Source organism: Mastigoproctus giganteus, chromosome 2 (assembly GCF_048544385.1).
Source record: "Mastigoproctus giganteus isolate SK-2022 chromosome 2, ASM4854438v1, whole genome shotgun sequence".
In the NCBI taxonomy this organism is placed as follows: Eukaryota; Metazoa; Arthropoda; class Arachnida; order Uropygi; family Thelyphonidae; genus Mastigoproctus; species Mastigoproctus giganteus.
Window position 1 is genome coordinate 58,698,069 of NC_143576.1, and position 21,470 is coordinate 58,719,538.

At 38.0% G+C, this 21,470-nt stretch overlaps 1 protein-coding gene across 2 annotated transcripts in view; it reads left to right on the plus strand.

Annotated features, from left to right (window-relative positions):
* LOC150089315 (lachesin-like) overlaps positions 1-21,470 on the plus strand; it is a 758,400-nt gene that overhangs the window by 633,471 nt on the left and 103,459 nt on the right. For both annotated transcript variants that reach the window (XM_090368493.1, XM_090368494.1), the window contains exon 4: positions 8,821-8,991. In XM_090368493.1, coding sequence (XP_090224619.1) covers positions 8,821-8,991 — 171 coding nt within the window. The remainder of the gene's footprint in view (positions 1-8,820; positions 8,992-21,470) is intronic.

Here is a 21,470-nt window from a genome sequence, read left to right on the forward strand (position 1 = left end):
TTAGCAGACGAAACTGAATAGGCATAAACTTGAGCGAACGCCAATGTCACACCGTGCGCAAGAGTCAACTGCACAGTTGCTATATAATGCAGCTTAATTTAGTATTAAATTACGCAGCTCAGATAAAATACGGTTGTATTTTAGTATATCACGACGTAGAGGGGTGTATAATATCGTACGACACAGTATTCACATTATTTATTTATTTATTTATTGGGTGTTGTGACCACAACAAAATTATGGCATCTCGGCCGTGTAATTTGTGATGATACCGATAAAGGTCAATAAATGAAGTCGTGTTATTGTATCGTAGTGTTATGCTGAGTTATATTGTTCGTGTTGAGTGACTGGCCACTTAACCTAGGTAGCAACGGGACTGCAAAAATCTGTTTACCAACAGTGGCACGTGGAGCCAGCTAGGGATCTACTGGTGTACCGTTCCTTTTGATTATCTTCTCCTTGTGGAAGACCAGAGTCACCTCTCCCTCAAAAGAGAGGGGCCTAACACTTTAAAGAAAAAAGATTGCTCAATTCAAATTAACTTCTTACCACCAGATCCCTAAACATACTAAATAAGAGATATCCAAGAGAAGCCGAGATTATGGAGAGATAGCTGTGGAGAAGGATTCAGTTAAGATCAGAAGTGGCAACGGTGATGAGATAGCCACCAACTGTAACGGATAAGGTGCTATTTATAGGTGAAAGGAAGATGGTAGTAGTTTCAAGTTGGATGGTTAGTGTATATACACGGAGATGAGGTGAAAGCTTATCTTCCTTATGTCGCATTACGGCCTCAGCTGCCAATGCGCCATTAAGCAACAAATCTGTCTTATGTACACGTGGACAGCTGAAAATTTCTGTGGCAATGGGAACTTCCCCATGTAATTCTTTCGACGGTTCTCAGTGAGGCCTTGTTAGGTTGGATTCCCAGCGTTTTCACGAGTATTTGATTGCTGGAGATGCCATACAGGAAATTTGAACTTGATATGTGCCACTTTGCTTTTGAGGAATCTGTGTTCCTTTCTTCGTGAAAGAACAGTGATTTTTGAAGTACTAGTTTCTAATATCTCTACTTCAGACAGCGATATATGACATCATTCCTTGTTCTCTACAACGTAACCATTATTCATAATTTGATTAGCTAAATGGAGCAAGGAAGTTCCAGGCTTTTGCTGAACGAGCCAAATAATAATAATGCAATACAATATAACACAATACATTACAATTTTATTAATCATCCATAACTTTTACATCATTACAACTTGTTAAAGATTTCAATCCTTGTCAACAAGTTCTTTCATTTGATTTTTTCAGTTGTATTTATTTTAGTAACTGGGGAGGGGAAACATTTTAATTGTCTTCATTATAAATCAAGAATTTTCTTGGAATTTCTTAAGTTATATCCAAAACTTGTTCCTGCCATTACCAGGAACAAGTCACTCTGACATCATCAGGATTTTCATCTCTTTAATAATAATAAGTACGATTCCCCAAGGTGTATAAAGACGGTCAACCACAAACAATACTGGGACCGCGCCATAATAACGGAGAAGACGATCCAGCACAAAAAACCAGACATAACCCTCATCGACAAGAAGGAAATGACTATCTATCTGATCGACATAGCGGTGCCCAACACCAGCAACCTCCAGATGACCTATGAGGAAAAGATCAGTAGGTACACAGACCTAAGACAGGAAGTCAAAGAAATCTGTCACATGGAACAAGTAACGACCATCCCGATCAGCGTGTCAACCACCGGCATGGTGCCGAAGAGCCTCCATAAGAACCTAGCAGCAATAGGCTTCCTAGGGAACGCTTACATGGAACTCCAGAAAGCCACGTTCCCGAACACCTGAGAGTTCCTCGACTAGCAGTAATAATAATAAAGGTAACCGGACACAACCAATCACCTCATACACCTGGTACCGGTACCAGTGACGGCGTGATAAAAAATTTCATAAGGAGAAAAAGTCATAGTAATAATAAATAAACTGCCTGTGTGATTCCCCCTACACCCAGGTACCTATCAAGCTGACCTTCGAATTGTTACTTATGTCTTCTTTGGACACAATGTGACCCAGACACATAGATAACAGGATTGCATTATTATATATCAGGCAAACTTCCCAGACACTACATAAATACTATAAGACACATCTCTGCGTGGAACGCAAAGAATTGGAGTGTAACTCTTGAAAAAAAGAATACCAAGTAGTAACGATTAAACATTTTAGAAATAAACATATTTGTGGTGTCATGTGTATCCAATCAACTCATTGAATTGCTGCAACACTTTAAATCAGTGAAATATGCGAGACTTCTTACCAGTACTTAAGCACAGCAACCAACAATTGATGCTTGCGTGGGTCAAGCAACTAGCCAACCATGGAATGCACATAATTTACAAAGATATATTAATGCTTCATGGTATTCAAGCAAATACTCAAAAAGCAAGCATCCAGCGGAAGAGAAACTTTCCCAGGGTTGTTGATGTTTCCTGTGCATTACGTATAGTTGAATAACATGAGAAAGAAACATCCGATGAATTATATAATTGGCTCTTTCCTATTACTCTGGTTGAATCATCGGAATAAGCCTGCCCTGAAAGTTAACGAACAACTTTGGTATCGTATTCAGAAATGTTACTTCTTAAAATGGGATTGGTGAGTCGGGATTCTTCGAGACTTCTTGCATTTTCTAGGGATGTTCTTTCTTTTTGAATGACAGTTTTAGATTAGGAATTTTATATTAATTATACTAACGCTACTATTACTAAACGTAACTAACTTTGCTGTTGTTCTCATGAATAAATAAGACCTTTGTTGTATTAATAATCGTGGACTGCAGTTCGGTTACATCTGAAACAACAGGTTCACACTCGTAAACTACAGGTAATAAATAAAATAACAGACACAAAATGACGACGTTGCTAAAGATCTGTCTTGTCCTTCTGATGCAGTGGGATGTTGGACACTATTCAGGTTACATATCCAATTAACCTTGTGTTTTGGGTATTTTAACTATGGAATCAGCTCTCCATTTCAGTCAACTGGGTTTCCTCTATCGAGACAATCAGTTGTCTCCCCTTTACTGAGTATTAAAAATTGGTACCTTTATTGGCACATTTATGAGCTAACCATTCTACTCAGTTCAACTGTTATATCTAATATGAGAATGCCTGATAGATGCTGCAACAACGAAAAAAAAAAAAAAAAAAAATATCCATAGAAGGGAACTTATTCTAATAATTAACAGTTCACTGCCCATAGGAAATTTTAACAATCCAGTTCCTTACTCTATCCTCTTAATTTTAATTTATGGGTATACCATCATTAAATACGAGGTTTGTCAGTAGGATTCCAGCACGATGCACTGATAGAATGCATTTATTACACCTTTCTAAAAGTTTCTGGAAAGATTCGACGAACGCATTAAAAGAGACAATGTTCAGTTCGGGCGTTTTCTTTCTCAAAGTCCTGAAATCGCTTTCTTTTCATCTTGGGAAAAGGAAGAAGTCCGATGGTGCTAAATTGGAAGAGTAGGGTGCTGTTGCGGTCATGTTCGATGAGTTTGAAATAAACGAAAATGATATTTGTAGTTAAAACTTCCTACAACAGATGGCGGTACGGCGATTGTCAAGTAGGCAGAGAAGATGCAAGTAACAACCAGTTTCATTAGTAGCGTTAACGTTCCGTGTCACAATTTTTCAATGAAGCAACGAACGAATATCAAATTTTGCTTTCAACTGGAAAAATCTGCAACAGAAACTTATTAAATATTAAAAACTCTGTATGGTTGTGAAACGTTAAGAAGTGCAGTGTGACTGAATGGGTCAAATACGGATGTGAGGATGTTTGCAATAACCCAAGACGTGGACGTCCGTTAACCTCTTAAAATGAAGACAGTTGCAAAAGTTGGGCAATTGTGGCAAGAGATCGTCGTTTGATACTCAGAATGATGTCTGGTGAGTTGTATATGAATAAGGAGGCGACTCGTCAAATCCTGCATGAAGATTTAAGGGGCTGTTGTTGTTATTCGGTTTTTAGAAGCATTAGCAACTAAAGTCATATTGCTCCGGGGATATGCGGTGGTCATTCCCTAACCTTTCCGTATCCTCCGTATTTGGTGGTCACGGGCTTGAACCCCGGTCTAATCAAGAAGCGTGTGCTACGCATTGCTGCTCCTACCCACGGAGGCACCGATTTAAGGGGCAAAAAAAAAAAAAAGGTCTATACAAAATTTGTGCCTCACAGCCTCATGGATAAGCAGAAGCAACAAAGAGTGACATCATGCAAAGATTTCATCTGGACTTATCAAGATAGTCCTAATTTCCTCTGCTGTAATGGAAATGAGGTTTTCACTGAAGTTTCGGTAGCCGTACCCAGAAATGAAGCGTTAGAGTATGCAGTGGACTTCAAAATTATCACTAGGCTCTAAAATTTTCATTTATAGAAGTACAGATCAATATGATGCTGATCACGTTTTTTGACAAACGGTGTGATTCACAAGGAATTTGTACTTGAAAAGAAGAGAAAGAAAGCCGCGTTCTACGTACAGGTGTTTTAAAGATTATTGAAGAGAATTTTCCAGGTGAGGCTGCAATTTCCAGAGAAAAGCAGCTGGTTCTTGTTGCACGTCAATGTCTCTGCCCATTCCGCACCTGTTGCGAAGTTATTTCTGACAAAACTTGGCGTTGTACAGATTGACTCTCCACTCTACTCTTCCGATCTAGCACCAGCTGAATTATTTCTATTTCCCAAGGTGAGCACTGATCTCTAAGGAAACACATTTCACGGTGTTGAGGACATAAAGAAAAACGCAATCCGCCGAACTGAACATCATCTCTTTGGACGTCTTCGTTGACTCTTTTCAGAAATTTTTATAAAAGGTGTCGTTTGTAGTTATTGGGTTTTAGGAGCATCAGCGACTAAAGCCATGTTGCTCCGTGTATATTGGCTGTAAATGGCTTGCGTTCTTCGGTTGAATTTGTTTGCTAGACGAAAAACCCTAGATTCCGGGAGAAAAAACCATGCTGCCCTCTCCTGAGACCCACTAACTCAGCCACGTTGTGAAAAAGACAAAAATTCCTCCTCTCATCGACGGGATTCGAACTCAGGTCTTTTTCACCCTGTGTGGGGAGAACGGCGATTCTACCAACTGTGCTACCCACAAGGGTTTATAAAGGTGTAATAAGTGCATTCATGAAGATGGTGATAAAAACACGTTTTGAACTCCTTCACTTTACTGCACCAACCTGGGAACTTAATTGCCACACCTCGTACATGCCCTCCAACCCATGGGACCTTACCTAACTTCAGGCTCAAAAGTGTCTGTAAAATACGCTAACTGCCATATTGCTTATTTGGAAATTACATATAACAATTAATTATTCGACGAAGGCATGAATAATAAAAGACGCTTTATTTTAACGAAAACATAGTTATTCGATTTCTACAGCGCTCACGTTCGCCAGCACTGCTTCTCCTTGTGCCAAAGGGGTCTTTATGAGTAATAAGTGATATGAAGCCGCCTTTAAGTTCATCGGTGGTGCTAATATACTGTACGTCAACTTATGTAACTATTTATATGCTACAAGGCTTCCGATCGCTGTATAACTATCGAATGCTATCTTTTCATGCTCTCGAAAACCGACCTTTTCTACCATGGTGGGCGATTTTATAATAAAGATTATATATTTTTGCAGTTCTGTGTTTCTTACACGTAGTAACCCGTCAGTGAGTTTAGACCTCTTTCATTCTTCTTCGTCCTGATATTTAGTTTCATTTGGTCTTTTATGGGTCTTAATTTTTTTTTCTCACTCTAATGATAGTTTAAACCAAATATCGATACTCGATGTTTTGTTTTTCTCCTTAGGCATTTTCTGCGAATATATGTAAAAAGTGCTTCAACTCAGTTGATGTTTCCTCCTCTCTTCTCGGCATCGCTGCTGACATCTTAAGAAATGCTTCCGAAAATATTCGGAAGTGATCTCTAAAAAAAATGTGAGCGAATTTCATTTGTTCATCTCGATACCCTAACTAAATAATAAAAATCGTGCGTTATGTATGGAAATAACAGAATTTTATTTACTAAAAGAACGGAGTTCGTCCGATAGTCAAAAGAACAAGGAAATCAGTTAGTTACGTACAACTTGCACTGTTCCCGACTTATTGATCGTTTGTTTGTTATTTGGTTTTTAGGAGCATTAGCAACTAAGGCCATATTGCTCCGGGGATATGCGGTGGTCATTCCCTGACCTTTCCGCATCCTCCGTATTTGGTGGTCACGGGCTCGAATCCCGGTCTAATCAAGAAGCGTGTGCTACGCACTGCTGCTGCTCCTGCCCACCTGGCTACGGAGGCGCCACAACTTATTGAACCAGAAGGGATGACACATAACAGAGAATAAGAGCTTTTGTGATTTGTTTTGTTTGTATTATTTATTCAATTAAATAAAAGGGAAAGTCATATTTACATAAAGTAACATCATTGAATTTAATACAATTTTATACGGAAAGTATCAGCCGAATATGGACTTTCTTGGGAATATTAGATTTGCAATTCTAAATTAAAGTGGATGCCACAGATTTAATTCAAATAATTCAAATTCGTCCTCAGCATTTTCATATTCTTAGCATTTCTCTCTGATGTTTTACGCCTTGAAGTTGATCATTACACGAAGGCTGTCCAGCAGTGTAGGGAGACACGTTATTTTAATCATAAGATGGTTATTCACTTTACAACATTCAAATCTGAACATCTGCTGAAGAAATTTGACTTCGCTATTTGCATTCGTAATGAAAAGAGAAATATAATTTCAAACTCAAAATTATTTGGAACTAGATGGCTTTCTTGATTTAAAGTTGCGAAATATGTACTAAGAAAGAATTGTGTCGGTTTAATTATTACAAATCAATCAAATTCAAAATTAGGGAAATGAGAATTAAGGCTAATAACCGTACTTACTCCTCAAAATATAAGAACACTTCTGCAATTGGCCTCAAGAGATAATTAGACGTACGGTATACGAATGTAAGTCTTCACATGATATGATCTACAGCTCCTATACCATACGATTTTCTGGGACTTCTTAGTTGATCTGCTCACAGGGAAAGGCAGTAATCCTTTCCCAGTTTAAGAAAGCCGTCACTGTTTGAGCACGTTCCGTAGGAGCCATAACTAAAAAAAACTAAGGACAACTGGCGTGTCGAAAGCAACTATCAGGAGTATATAATGAGTGGAAAACGAAAGGAGAGTGCAGCTCTAAAAGAAAGAAGTGCGGCAGATAGTCAGTACTTAAAGAACAAGACAAAGAACTTTAAAGCGAATCATGCGTCAGAATAATCGAATTGTGCGCCGCAAAAGTCTGTAAATTTCAACTTAGGCAACGAGAGGATCAATTTTCAACTATGTGGCGGGATTCGGTAAACTATACGAAAAACATTTATTTTCTTTCTGTAAAAATAAAACCTAAAAGGTTCAGCTGGAGTGATGATTCCCATACCAAGGATGGACTGTGGAACAGTGGAAAAAGATGATGTAGTCTTAAGAGTCTCGATTTAAGCTTTTTTGAACCAATGGTAGGGTAAAAGTGTGACATGAAACCATGCATCCAGGTTGCCTCGTGTCCACCTCTTAAGCGGCTGGACGTGGTATCATGGAAAAGGAATATATTCTGTTGGTATGGCCTGGGTTTGCTCATGCTGTTAGAAGGTCGTGTTACCTACAATGAATATTCTTCTGGTGCATCGGACTAACTTCGCCCTGCAATGTTTCATTTTTACCTGGAGTGGGATGTAGTCATTCAAGACGACAACGCAACTATCCATCATGAAAAAAGAGTATCTGAATGGTTCGAGGAATATTTCCAATAACTACCCTGACTGCCTAATTCTCCAGATCCGAATCCAGTTGAGGATGTTTGGAATAGGTTGTTAATGTCAGTTCGGCGTAAAAGTTCTCTATCAACAACAACGCAACAGCTGTAAAATATCCTGGTTGAAGAATTGTCAAATCTAGAGATAGAATCTCTCAGACACCTAGTGGAAGCCATGCCAGCTGTAATTCGGGAAAAGGTGGCTCTACCAGGTGCTGTTTCTTGTATTCTGTCTATCTTGTGAACTCCTCTGATCATTTGGTCGTCCCGGAGTATAAACAGAAAATTTATTATTATACTGAATAAACGTTTCTAAATTCTTGGCCAGTGAATGTAGCTGAGAATGAAACTAAATAGTTCATTACGTCTCAAGTTGAGTAGCAGTTAAAATTTTTTTCTTCTTATGTTCCACAAGCGAACATCTCAATAATCTTTTTTGAAAAATTTTATCTAGTAAATTCAAGACTATTTCGTTAATAAAATGTTTTGAAAATGGAGTTATTCTTGAAGCATGCTGGTTGCTCTACTGTTATAAAAGAAATCGGATAAAGAAGTCTGACAATGACCGGCAATTTAACTAACCTGGAGAAAGGCAGTTCCTTTTAACTAGCACTCGGTACTTCAGTGGAGGTTGTGCTATACAAATATAAACAATTCCAGTTCGTAATCTCATTGAGAATTAACTGCACTTGCAATTTGTACATCATGACAAACCAAATATCGTTAATTTACGAACAAGTATCATCACTAAACACAATGTTTAATTGGTATTCCATCTTCAGATCTTTCTGCTGACACGACAAAGATGTAATGTTATTACTGTTACTCTCGTTATTAGTCCTTAATTGCAAAGTTTCAGGATAAACGTAACTATCTACAATCTTGTTAACCACTTCTTAGCCTGTAGGCCTCAATGTAATCTTACTGTTCTTTTCTCCGCAGTGCCCCCGGACATCATTGACACGGAAAGCAGCTCGGACGTGCTGGTTCGAGAAGGGTCCAACGTCACGTTAACCTGCCGTGCTAAGGGATACCCAACTCCCACAATCACGTGGAGAAGGGAAGACGCACAAGCTATTGCCGTTGGCAACTGGCAGAGTAATAAGGTCCATGGTAAGAAAAAAAAACAAAAAAAAAAACTTTTATTTTATTGTATTTTTTTACCGTGGCTACTTTCTTGTGCAATTTGTGATTGCAGTACGTGACATCCAGAAGAAGCAGCTAGTAACAGTGGCCTTGTTCTGTCATATTTGTAATCTTCCCTTGTACTTGAAATGCTTTTCTGCCTAACACTAGATATCAGGTTCCGTTTCGTATATGTATGATGATTGGCTTAATGTAATTTGGAATAGTGCAATAAAATTAGGTGAAGTTTTTGAGGTCAAAACAGTAGGCTTTGATTTCAGATTCCAAGATTAAAAATTTTATCATTTAATTTGGTTTAGTCCAGAGGCCATAACGAAATAAAACTACTAATAAAGTAATAATTTCCATTCATATTGAATATCCTATACTAAAAAATGTTCGCATTTAAATTTTCGTTTGAAGAATACACAGTTCATATGATCGCATTTCTCTTCTCTTTCTCATATATATATATATATATATATATATATATACACACACACACACACACACACACACACAACTATAACTAATTACCACCCCATCCGTAACGAACTATGATGCACAGCTCGTAGTATAAAAAACCGAACATCCTACTCTAGAGCAGTGGCAATTTGCATCTGGTCTTGAATTCAAATCAAAATGATAAAGTAGCAGTTATGGGACATAGCAAAGATATCACGGAGTTTAAAAAGAGCATGTTGTGGGACATCAAAGCACCTCCTGCAGACAAAACTGTAAAGGATTACGACCATGATCGTGGTAAACGAAGAGTGTAGCACGTTATACGGGCTTTACGGCAAGTCACTGCGCGACAGTTGACATCGCAATAAAATATGGGGAACGCAAGAACAATATCCCAAATGAGAAGGCGCCGCACGCTCGCACACACACGTATGGAATTAAACAGCAGACAACTCAAGAGAGAGCCTGTCTTCACCGCTGATCATCGTTGACGGCGAATGATGTGGTGTTAACAACACGCTGGTTGGACACTGGAGGATTGGATACGGTGTAATTGTCGGATGAGTCCAAATATCTCGTGCAACACACCGACTGATTCCATATGTGTGGCAAGAAACAGGAGTCCATGGACCCATCGTGTACGGTGCCCACTATCCATGCAGGTGGCAGCGGTTGTTTAATACGGGGCATGTTTTTTTTGGCAAGAACTAGGAACCGTGTTGTGTCTGGATCAATGTTTCACTGGTGATGTCTATCGGCAGCTCTTGTCTGCGTGGATAGCAACAGTGGTATCGTCACCGTCGTCCCCACACCGGGTGGAAAATGCCCGCGTTCGAATCCTGTCGATAACGCAAGGAACTTTAATGGGCTTTTTTCCCTGCATAGCTAAGTTAATCGGTCTCAGGTGTAAATAGAAAGTTTTTTTTCCCCCAGAAAGTGGGATTTTTTCGTCCAGCAAACCAGGCAAATCGACCAGAGAACATATGCAGTTTACAGACACAATACACATGGGTATATGGAAGAAATTACGGGGTTACCCTAATACAATACAGTATAATACCGGCAACTCTTAGGAGACCATGTGCACCCTGTCATGTTGCAGTCTTTCTCGGACAGAAACGGAATCGTCCAAAGACAATGCGTATGTCACCGTGTCCGCACTGTGCACGAGTGGTTCGAGGAACACAGTGAGGCATCCATCTTGATTGGTCTCCAAATTCGCCTGACCTCAATGCAGTGGAATACCTGTGATATTTTTTTTTGCAACCGTCATCTATTCAGACACTGTGGAAATCCTTGCAGGCAGCAGATCCCTACGGATGTCGTCAGATATCTAGTGGAGTTAACGCTTAGGCGAATGGTAGCTGCTATCTGTGCGAAAGGGTGCCTAACACGGTATTAGGTAGGTGATCATAATTCAATGATGACTCAGTTAATATCATAATCACTTTGATGTTTCAAAGTAATTGCCTGAAGTGCCATTCATCAGAGTTTCTGGAGAGGGAGGCATTGCAACCGTGTGCAGCTTTGCAAATAAGAACAGGTATCATAATGTCAATGCGACCTGCATAATGCACTGGATTAATTATTAAAAGAAAAAAGTAATTTTAGGGCAAAGGACCTCAGGTGTACGAGAGCCTCAACACAGTATTGTACATATAGGGCTACAAAAACTCGTGGCTACGTACAAAACTTCAGTTTTGTACGTAGCCGATATTTGGACTTTAATAATTCGCGTTGATCGAAGCGCCCGTTTATTAATCCCATTCGCGGGTTCTTTTTCATAACTGAAATACCGTATATGAGGTGCCTGAACACAGTGAATATGCTATCCAGGCAACCCTGCGGGAATAGCAGATATATTCTCCTATGCCCGTGTTTAAAAATCGGGAAAGAAATGATCGAACAGTGCGAAGATGGGAAGCAGTGATAATTTCCTGCTTCATTCACTTTTTTGATTTTTAAGAAGGGCATAAGGGATCTGTTATTCGGAATGTAGTGAATATGTTACTAGACAACTGTAAATCAGGTACTAAATCATATCTGTTCATGTTTTTTCTGTTTCTATACCAGAATTTATGAAGAAAAACTTTCGTAGAAAAAAAAAATGATTTTACCTATTTTGAATTGTTGGTTTTTACAAATTACCTTCATCATCCTTTTGCAAAAACGATTTTCCAAGTGTAAAGATTCACCGAATCAGAGTGATAGAAGTCGGAAATAAGGTGAACGGTATTGATATTCCGAGTTTTTATACTTGAATGAAACTGATAAATTCTAGGATTTTACAGAATTTCAGCTTTTTACAGTAACAAGAGTGTGTGTGTGTGTGTGTGAAGTAGGCCTAATTGTTTTTAAGACTACCAAATTACAATATTCACTTAAAATGCAATAATGCTTAGGGATCGTTCAAATGTTAACTCAAAGGGAAAGGGAGAACAAATGAAATGTTAAGGTTGGGTGGGCTGACATGTTCTTTCATAAAAGAAAATGTAAAAGTGGAGTATAGGTGATCCAATTGTTTTTAGGAAATGGTTGGATTCGGAAACTATTCGAGAACTGCATAATTTCCTCAGATTGACTACCCTTACAAATATGGCACGCACGGCATCCATCTTATCAGTCCTGCCGCAAAATCTCCTATTTGTCTTACAAAAGCATATTCCATCTTTATATTCGTTTTATAAGTATATTTTTTCTGCACATAGCCTTAATTATGCTGCCTACATGAAAAATATAATAAAATAAAATACAGAAAGAAAGAAAGAAAAAAAAACCCAAGTGACCAGGAGGATTGTGCAATTCAAATACAAATCATTACTTACAGAATGAAAGGTCTCAAATATAATCAACTATATAACCAAATACAGTTGATTATTATCAACTATAACTGTCAAATCTAGCGAATTCTAAGATTTCCAGATCGTACTGTATTTCGTTACTTAATAATGGAGGTGGGGGGAGTGAAAGCTGTAGTTACAAAGTTACACGGGACTGTTCGAAATTTGCGAATACAGAAAGAAATTCGGTTCACTATAAATCATATCACTGGACGCACTGTAAAATGTAGAATTGCATAAGGTAACGTAAATTCCTCTCAAATACTTTCCCTCGTTCCATCGGCGTTTAAAGCTAACGAAACAAATCCTAAAGTTCGTTTTGTGCAGAAAATGTCACTTCCCATAACTGAGCGCAGTCCCCAAACTGAGTGGACTTCCGTTACTTTTTGTAGCGTCAAATTTCAAATAGCGAATGTACATCAATATAAAGAAATAAATTAACAGCGTGATCTGTTGATCATTCCGTTTGCTTGCAGGCACACATCCCCAGACAGATGTTCCTGGCGGGATCATTGTAGCATTCATCCGAATGATTACCACCATTTGTTAGAGAATTCAAGAGTGAATGTAGTTTTGACTACTGAAATGCGAGTGACACGCAGTCGCTACGCGGCGCTGTTCACTAAATAACGCAACAATGCCCCATTCTTCGGCACAAAGCGAGGTAGCATTTACGTGCTGTCAGACGCCATTGCCATTCATGTCATTTCCTGCCTGTGTCACTTGGCACGGCGCGCCATTTCAACCAGCGTGTTACAAGTGGCAAGCAGATCCAGACTGACAGTTATTTGTAATCTCAAAGGAATGGCCGAGAGTTGAGCAGGAATATATAAGTGGATTCAAAAGTTAGCGTTTGTTTACTACTATGAAGAAAAGGGAACTGTGTTAGGGGAGAAAAGGAATATAAAAAAGCAATGAATAGAAAGAGCTTTATAGAATTGAATTGAAGAAAGTCAAAAAGCTTAACCAGCCGTATGTAAGTCAAGGTTTCACTTACTGTTGTATAGGCTCATTCTACCCATGGTAATGGGAACGCGACGAGAATATTTAACTTCACTAAATTCCAGGCTTTTTGAAACTGCCAAAGCAATTTACACTAAACACATTCAGAAATATCTGGATAACACAGGTATGTTTTAAGACAGTCTACGTGACATTAATTCTTCACGTGCACGATATTACAAATATGAAATCTGCTGCAAAGGCACCTTGTGAAATATAAGGGAGGAGGGGACTAAATTCTTTCTTTTTTACCAATTTTTTTTGGATAGTGTGTGCGTGTATATATATATCCACTATTCTTTTAAAAAATAAGTAATTTCAAAACTAGATAATTCACAAATTTATTTGAATGTAACTGTGATATTTTAACGGAAAGCTTAAAGGAATATTTTGTTTTGATTACAGGCAGTTCTGCGTCATCTTTTCATTTATTGAGAGAGAATATAAAAATTTAGGCGAGCTTAAAGTGGATTTTATGATTACATGCATGGCGCTTCACTCTTAATATAATCTTGCAATTAACCTTTTATCTGCGCTTTAATGAAATGCATAGGCAGCTGAAATTATTTTAGGCTGTTTTAGGTGTTCTTGTAATGTGTTAATTAACAATTTGCCCATGACAAATTAGATGCATTAACGTTTTTAAGTGAAGACTTATTAGCGTAATTAAAAAGAACGGATTACATTCACTCACTACTGCAGTATCGTAGTTCCGAATATTTGCGTTCAGTGTGAACGGCGCTTGCCACTTCCTGAAACGATCAATAAAGTTAAAAGCACAAGCGAATTCAGCACTAATCAAATAACAATAATAACGCATAAATATGTGATCTACATGCACTGGCCAAAAAAACGAACCGTTGTATTAAGACAGTCACAGACAAACGAAATAGATGAAAACAAAAATTGTGACATGGGGTGATGACGTGTTGCCTGGTTGAGTACAAAGATTTGCACAGGCTGTTCGACTGCAGTAATCTGAAGCCAGAGTGGGGAAAACGCGTGTTTTCCCTTATCATGGATGCAGGGGCCACAATTCAAAAAACGAAAGACACCTGGTTTCTCGTAAGCGTCCATCTCGAAGGTTTTTAAATGACTGGGAAGCAAGCCGTTCTTCCACATTTCAAAGGCTTAAACGTTGCGTAAAAAACAACACTTCAACACTGTACGGAAAAATTGCACGTCCAGTGTGCAGCAAATATCTGAATTCAACTAAGCCAAAAATTGCAACATTTCAACGAGTACCGTGCGCAGCGAATTGAAGAAATTGGATATTCGCAGTCGTTTGCATAATCACAACCCACTTATTTCAGAGAAAACAGAAAAATTCTTTTGTAGTGATCGGAAACAAAACGATATAGAGGGACTTTATTCAAAAATGGCAACAAAGCATTGGCAGCCATGATACAGATGCATCACTGCCAAAGATGGTACAAAGGGAAGAGGTGCTCCTCAGTATGAGTTTTTGGCCACCCCTAATGTCGACGCACTGCCTGTCTATACTTAGAACAATGTTGTTGATAAGTTCTTGCGGTAACATCGTACATTCCCCTGTCAGCGCCATCTTCAGATGGTCAACATTTTCTAGTGGATGTGGACGTGCCACTAGCGTCTCCCCAGATCGTCCCATATGTGTTCGATGGGATTTAGATCGATGGAACTGGCAGGCCAATCCATACGAACAACGTCATCACTTTCCAAAGGCATATTAACAGCTGCAGTGCAATGGGGTGTGGCGTTATCATCCAAACCACGAATTCGGGGCCAATGGAACCTCGAAACAGACGCACATGGGGAAGGATTACCTCAGTACAGTAGCGTGTACCGGTTACAGTACCGCCTTCCAATATCTGGAGTTTTGTACGTCCATCCAAGGTAACGCCTTCCCAGACGAGAACACCTCGACCACCATATCGATTCCTTTCAGTGATATTTGGGGAGTGATACTGTGTGCCAACCTTTCGCCAGATGAGCTGACCTCCAGAATCGCTGGTGAGACTGAAGCTGTTTCGTTTGATTTTGTGGTTGTAAACCTTTAGAAATAGTGTTGGTCCTTAAGTTTTGCACACTGGTGTAGTTGGTTCATTCCGAACAATAAGATCTTGCAAATCATCTTTTATATTCCGAAAGCCTCTACAATTACATTGAAGGATTCTTTCCATTATGTGGTTTTATGGGTATTTTTTGGTTCTGACTGATTTTTAGTTGTAGTTTGCTTGTATCGATATATTTTTCTTTGTCTTTCTTAGGAAAGAAAAGGCGGGTCACATCCATCTCATCAGTTGCATGTAATCTAAGATTCCATAATCTGAATCATGCAGTACATCAATGTCCAATTCCGGCAGAGAGTGATGATTGCGGTTTCATGGTCTCTGACACTTTTGGTTTTATTGTTGAGGAAACATCGGTTGGTATGTTAATTGAAGTGTTACTAGCTTGTTCAGTTGTTTGTTGCGAAGGAGACTGTTTCCGAAATAGGGAGCAATGAACGAGCCCAATTATCAATAGATACATTCTGAGGAACTAATAAATCAACTTGAATGCCCACCGACTGGAAATGTTGAGCGTCTGTGGCATACGTATGCTCTGTCACTGTTTTGATTATTTGTCTTCTCGCCTCTGAGTACGTCACTTTGTTTTCTACTTTATACTTTCCGACAGGGCTAGCCGGGTGGTTAAAGTGCCTGCCTGGCAACCCAAAGGTCGCGGGTTCGAATCCCGCCTCGGGCTTGAATCAAAGTACTGCAAAAACCTTGGGAGGTGCATTATGGCCACAGAAGCCGATGCGCCAACAACTACCAAAAAAAAAAAAAAAAAAAAAAAAAAACTTTATACTTTTTAGAATTTTTTTTCCTTGCTTCCATAGTTCACATGTTTTTGATAAAGCTCGGTGGTTACCCTTACAATTTGGGCAATCCGGAGTGGTGCAATCAGACTGGTTGTGCTCTTTTGACCCATAGTTAGGACATATTGCCTCACCTCGACATGCAGTCTGAGAGTGTCCGCATTTCTGGAATTTGTAGCACCTGATGGGATTTGGGATATAGGGTCGGACACAGCAATGCAGATAGCCTGCTTTCACAGATGTTGGTAAGTTAGGAGTGTTAAAAGTAAGAATTATGCTCGTTTTTGGAACAAGATTACTATCTTTTCAAGTCATAATTCTCCTTGCTTGGATGGCTTTTTGATCTTATAGCTCTTTGACAATTTCCTCCTCTGATACAGTTAATAAATTCCATTCTGTTATTACTGACTTAGAAGAGTTTAGGGTGGCATGGTGAGTAACTTTTATTGGATGTCTTCCAAAGGTTGTGAGCTTTAATAGTTTCACAGAATGTTGAGTTGGGTAGTCTCAACCAGAAGATCACTAGATTGGAGTCGCCTTTAGTGATTTAGGTGAACCTGTAGCAGTCTCAATACATTTTTGCACAAGGAATGGTGATAATTTGTTCAAAGGCTGTTGTGTTAGTGAATGTAAGATGAGAAAAGCTGGTATCTCCTTTTGGGGGGGTTGTTTTCAGTCGTTTAGGTGGAGAAACGTCAGTTTCATTGTCTTTTGTCCGCGTTCTTGAGCTCGATGGCTCTAAAGGTGGAAACATGTTATTCATCTTTGCTCTTTTCAGACCTGGTTGAGTAAATTTCTTCTCCCAAGTTACCAGTTCCACCACGGGGAGGCAGGAGCAGTGCCGCTAGAAGTACCAAGCGATATAAACGTTAGTTCAAAGCAAAAAAAAAATAAAATAATAAAATAAATAAAGGTCGATTTCCTTTCTTAAACTTGCTTACAATTCGTAAGACTAAGTTATTCAAAGAACGTAAAAAGAAAAAAAAAAAAAAACTTTTTTAAACTAAAGAACTGTGACTTTGAGTAAACGCTCTATGAATCACTCGGAAAATCTCTTGATCACCATAACTCTTGGCACCGGGGGCCGCCATATTTCCTCCGTCTGGTATCGGCTACTACAACTCCGACTAAAGAAACCTTTAGAAATTCCTCAGGTCTACGACTGATTCGAGTCCAGCCATCTGAAGATCTAGGCAGAATTAGCGAAATCACTATACTATCACAGAGGACACTATCTTTGATTACTATTTGCAAACGCCGTCTTATTTACCATCGATATGGATTACTATGACAAGTAAATAATTACTATTTCACTATGCTTTCTTCACAGAGGAAGTACGTCAACTTTGCAATAAAAAAAAAAAGAAAAAAAGAAAAAACAGTTCCACTAAAATTTAAATTCCCACTTAGATATACACCAACTTTAAAATGACTTCAGCTGATAAAAGTTGTCCCCTGTGTCTAAGCGTTATCCCTGGATAAAGCAGCAAGGAGCTATGCGACCAGGGCAAAGCCAAAAAAATCCGCGCCCCGTTAAAAACAATCTGATGGGTTCCAGGATCCTACACTACAAATTTATTAATTTTTAGAGAATTTTTTGCTTATCGACTGCTTCGGTCATAACTTGTCAAGTCTGTAAGGATTAAAGTTATTAAATATGCATGCAAACATGTCAGAGTACACCGTAATGTATCTTGAGCGTTGATTTATTATCAACCACAGATTTTTTTGCCCTGCTTGTGAATGCAAACTTCAATACTTTTGTAACATTGGTGTTAAGAAATGAAGGTAATTACCTGAAACACTCTTATTTGCAATTATTAAATAAAAGGAAGTTTTTCTTTTTCCTACCTTGGTGAAGCATTAACATATATCAGTTAAATGGGGCTGAAATTATAGATTTAAATGTAATAATTCATATAGGATGTTTCAAATTGCAAGGAAGAAATATAAGAAAAGAGTTCCTATAAACATACGTCAAAAGTCTTATCTCTAAGATAAACATTAACCATAAATTACAAACTAGTGTGAAAGTGCGAAGAATTTTTATGTTAAAATTAATGTTATAAAAATACGGGCTTTAAACAGTACAAAACGTACTTACCAACACTGGCAAGAATACTGCTTACTACAAGAATCAAACGTATTACTCAGTTCTGTGTAACCAGCGCAGTACAGGACATTCTAGCAATATCAAGTGTCTGTACTTTCAAGTTCCATGACCACTTACGTTGTATACAGAACGGCATTTCTTAAACTGGTAGTATGAGAACACACCATGCATCTCTTTATTTTCGTCGAGTTATTTGATATAATTTTATTTAATTTTTGGCGAAATTTATACGAATTTCATAGCGGGTATGAGGGCATACGCTGAAAAATTTGCACTCACCTTAGAGAAATAGGTGTGATGTTTACAATAACGGGTAAACAGTGGTAGAGGGAGATTTCGACGAACTGCAAATGTTGAGGGGAAAATAGTTTGTGCTGCACAAATATCTCCTACCCCAAGGTTGTCAGGTGGCGTAAATGTTTCATCTGCAAGTGTAGGGCTGAAGATACGCGAGCAGAAATTGCGACATTTCACATTGCGCCCATACAAGTATTGCTGCCACAGGATATTAACAAAGGCAGAATTTTTTTTCAGTAGCTCATTTTGCAATGTATACGTAATCCTCAATTTCTCAGCAGTATTCTGACTACAGATTAATCATATTTTACGAGAAACTAAATTCTCAACTCTAAATACTCATACCTGGGCCAAACAAAATCCATATAAGAATGACACTGCTGATTATCAACGTACGTTTCCTTTTGAAATGTCAAGTGTGGTGTGCTTTTGGGAAGAGTTATATTGTCCTTATTTTACCAGCAAGACTTTCTGGAATGGCATACCTACATTTCCTGCTGGACAACTGGACCAGCGCACTTCTCTGGTGATATTTCTGACTTTTTAAATGCAGAGTACGATAACTGATAGATTGTCTAAACGGTATTTCAATAGCCACCACGATTACCCGGACTTACACATGTACTCGTATTACCATGCAAGTCGAACTGAGAAACAGCATTTTGAAAGCTTCTAAAACTATTAAGAATACAACCAATAAGACATGCCAAGGAATTGAGGATTCGTCGACAATGCGAATGGGCACTTTGAACAGCTTAAACCTTTTTCAGAGGTTTCTATTATTTATGATCTTTTCTAATTCAAAATCTCCGAATTAAAGAATTTCGAAACATATGTCTATAGAAACATTTTTCTTATTTTTAGCTGTATAATACTCCTACTTCTGGTCTGTGAAATTTTGAATCACACCCTGCATATCAATTTGAACCTTACGTTTTCATTTCATCAAAAAATCAGTGCACCATATGAAATTATAAGCTGAAATAAAAGGTTTCTACTAATCACTTTAGCATAGTCCATTTGTTATACCAAGTTTTAAGAATACTACGTTAATTGCATCCCCCCCTCCCTTGCCCTTTCTTTTGTTCTTTCTCGCTAAAAGATATTTCATTCGTTCTCAAAACATAAAGTAGTCGCAAGTCTTGTAAATGTCGATGATCTTTACCAAGTTTCAGTTTTTTAGAGCGAAGACAACCCACTAACATTATTCCTTGCTAAAAAGTCGGTCAGAAGTACTCAACATTGCAAGTGGAAAAATGTGTCTCACTATTGTAGGAAGTGAGGTAAATAATGAATTCCCTTCTACTCCACTTTACACACACACACACAGCGCTGACGTCAAAGTGACTTGAAACCGTCAAGCATCTGACGATAGATTCATTTTGTCGTCGAACCTTTCTTTATGGCATCGCTCGAAGCATGCCAGACACTTTTACTTTCCCCCCTTTCCCCGTGACAGATCACTCGCTCCATAGGAAGATAATGCCACTTATCAGCCGAGTGTCCAAACTAAACCGTAGCTATGGACGAGGAAAAACTGTCACATGGGACTTTTCTGTTCAAACGGACGGTTGGAAACGCGACGTTCAGATTAAGTAACACAGAACGCTAAGAAAATCAATACCCACTGCCTTTTATGTTTTTTTGCCTTACCTAAGTGTCAGGAAGTGTGTGTGCTTTCCAAATAGCTTAGGGGTGATCACTTGGTCATCGCTTCCCGTGTCATTTTTCACCAGTTCATCGACAGCCTCGAGAAAAATCTGTTTCGCGTTTATTCCATCCAACGCAGTGCGAAAAAAGTTCCCGAAACTTCTCGACCATAACTGGCAATTTGGCCGAATGTTTTCAGTTCATATTGTCCATTACTGACCTTTAAAGGATATCCTAAGACATCCAAACCGCTCTTCGAAGTTTTTATTTTATTATTATCCCACAGATCAGCTATTTTTTATACAAAAAAAGTTCAATTTTTGCTGTATTTTTTTTTTTTAATTGCTAGTAACCTTTCGATTATTTTATTTTTGAAAAATCCTTTCCCCTCTGCCTAATTTAAATATATTATTTTATTTGCACTGGTTGAAGAAAATATATCCGTAATCAAGATTATGATCAGTCTTTCTCTTCACATTAATTAGGTACTTATTTCGTTCGCAATCAAAATAATCAGATTAAAAAAAATAATAATAATTATTATTTTTTCTTAACCAAAATTCGAATAATTAGCTATTTTACGCATTTTAATCTTTTTAAAATCTGATCTATATGATTCATTATAATTATGATGAGCAGTACAAATATAGTGACCGATCCCTATAAAATATTTTGTTAAAATATGAAATTTAGCAGCAGCAAATCAAAAGAACATTATAGTACATTACTACGTAAAAAAACAATGTTTTAATTATATTGGCTTTAAAGTTGAACCTATACGCCTTCTTCGTCAGAGTAACTAATATCACGTGTCTTTAACTAAGGTACATCGTTCTTGAATAACTAATTTTTTTTTTCTAAATTTATAATGAAATTAGTAAAACATTATATAATAAAATTAAATCAAAATAAATAAAACATGAAAACAAGACGCTGTTTGTGTACTTCACTTTGACCAAGAATCTGTCTCAAGAATGTTTTTTGCCATTTTTATGAGGTAATAACGAAAGTAACTGTGGTGCCCAGGGAAATTCAATAATCAGCATAATCCTCAGTTGCCCAAAGGCTCCTTACATTGCTTTAATAAATCGTTTTGATACAAATAATCTCCAAATCATTTTGGAGGTAAACACTTTTTTTTATTTTGAACATAAAATTTATGTGAAAAGTTGATCTAAAGAGTTATTTAGGAATGCAATTCCTAAAGTCTTCCTGAAGGTCTGTAAAAACCTTAATGAAATTAATTTTTGGATCA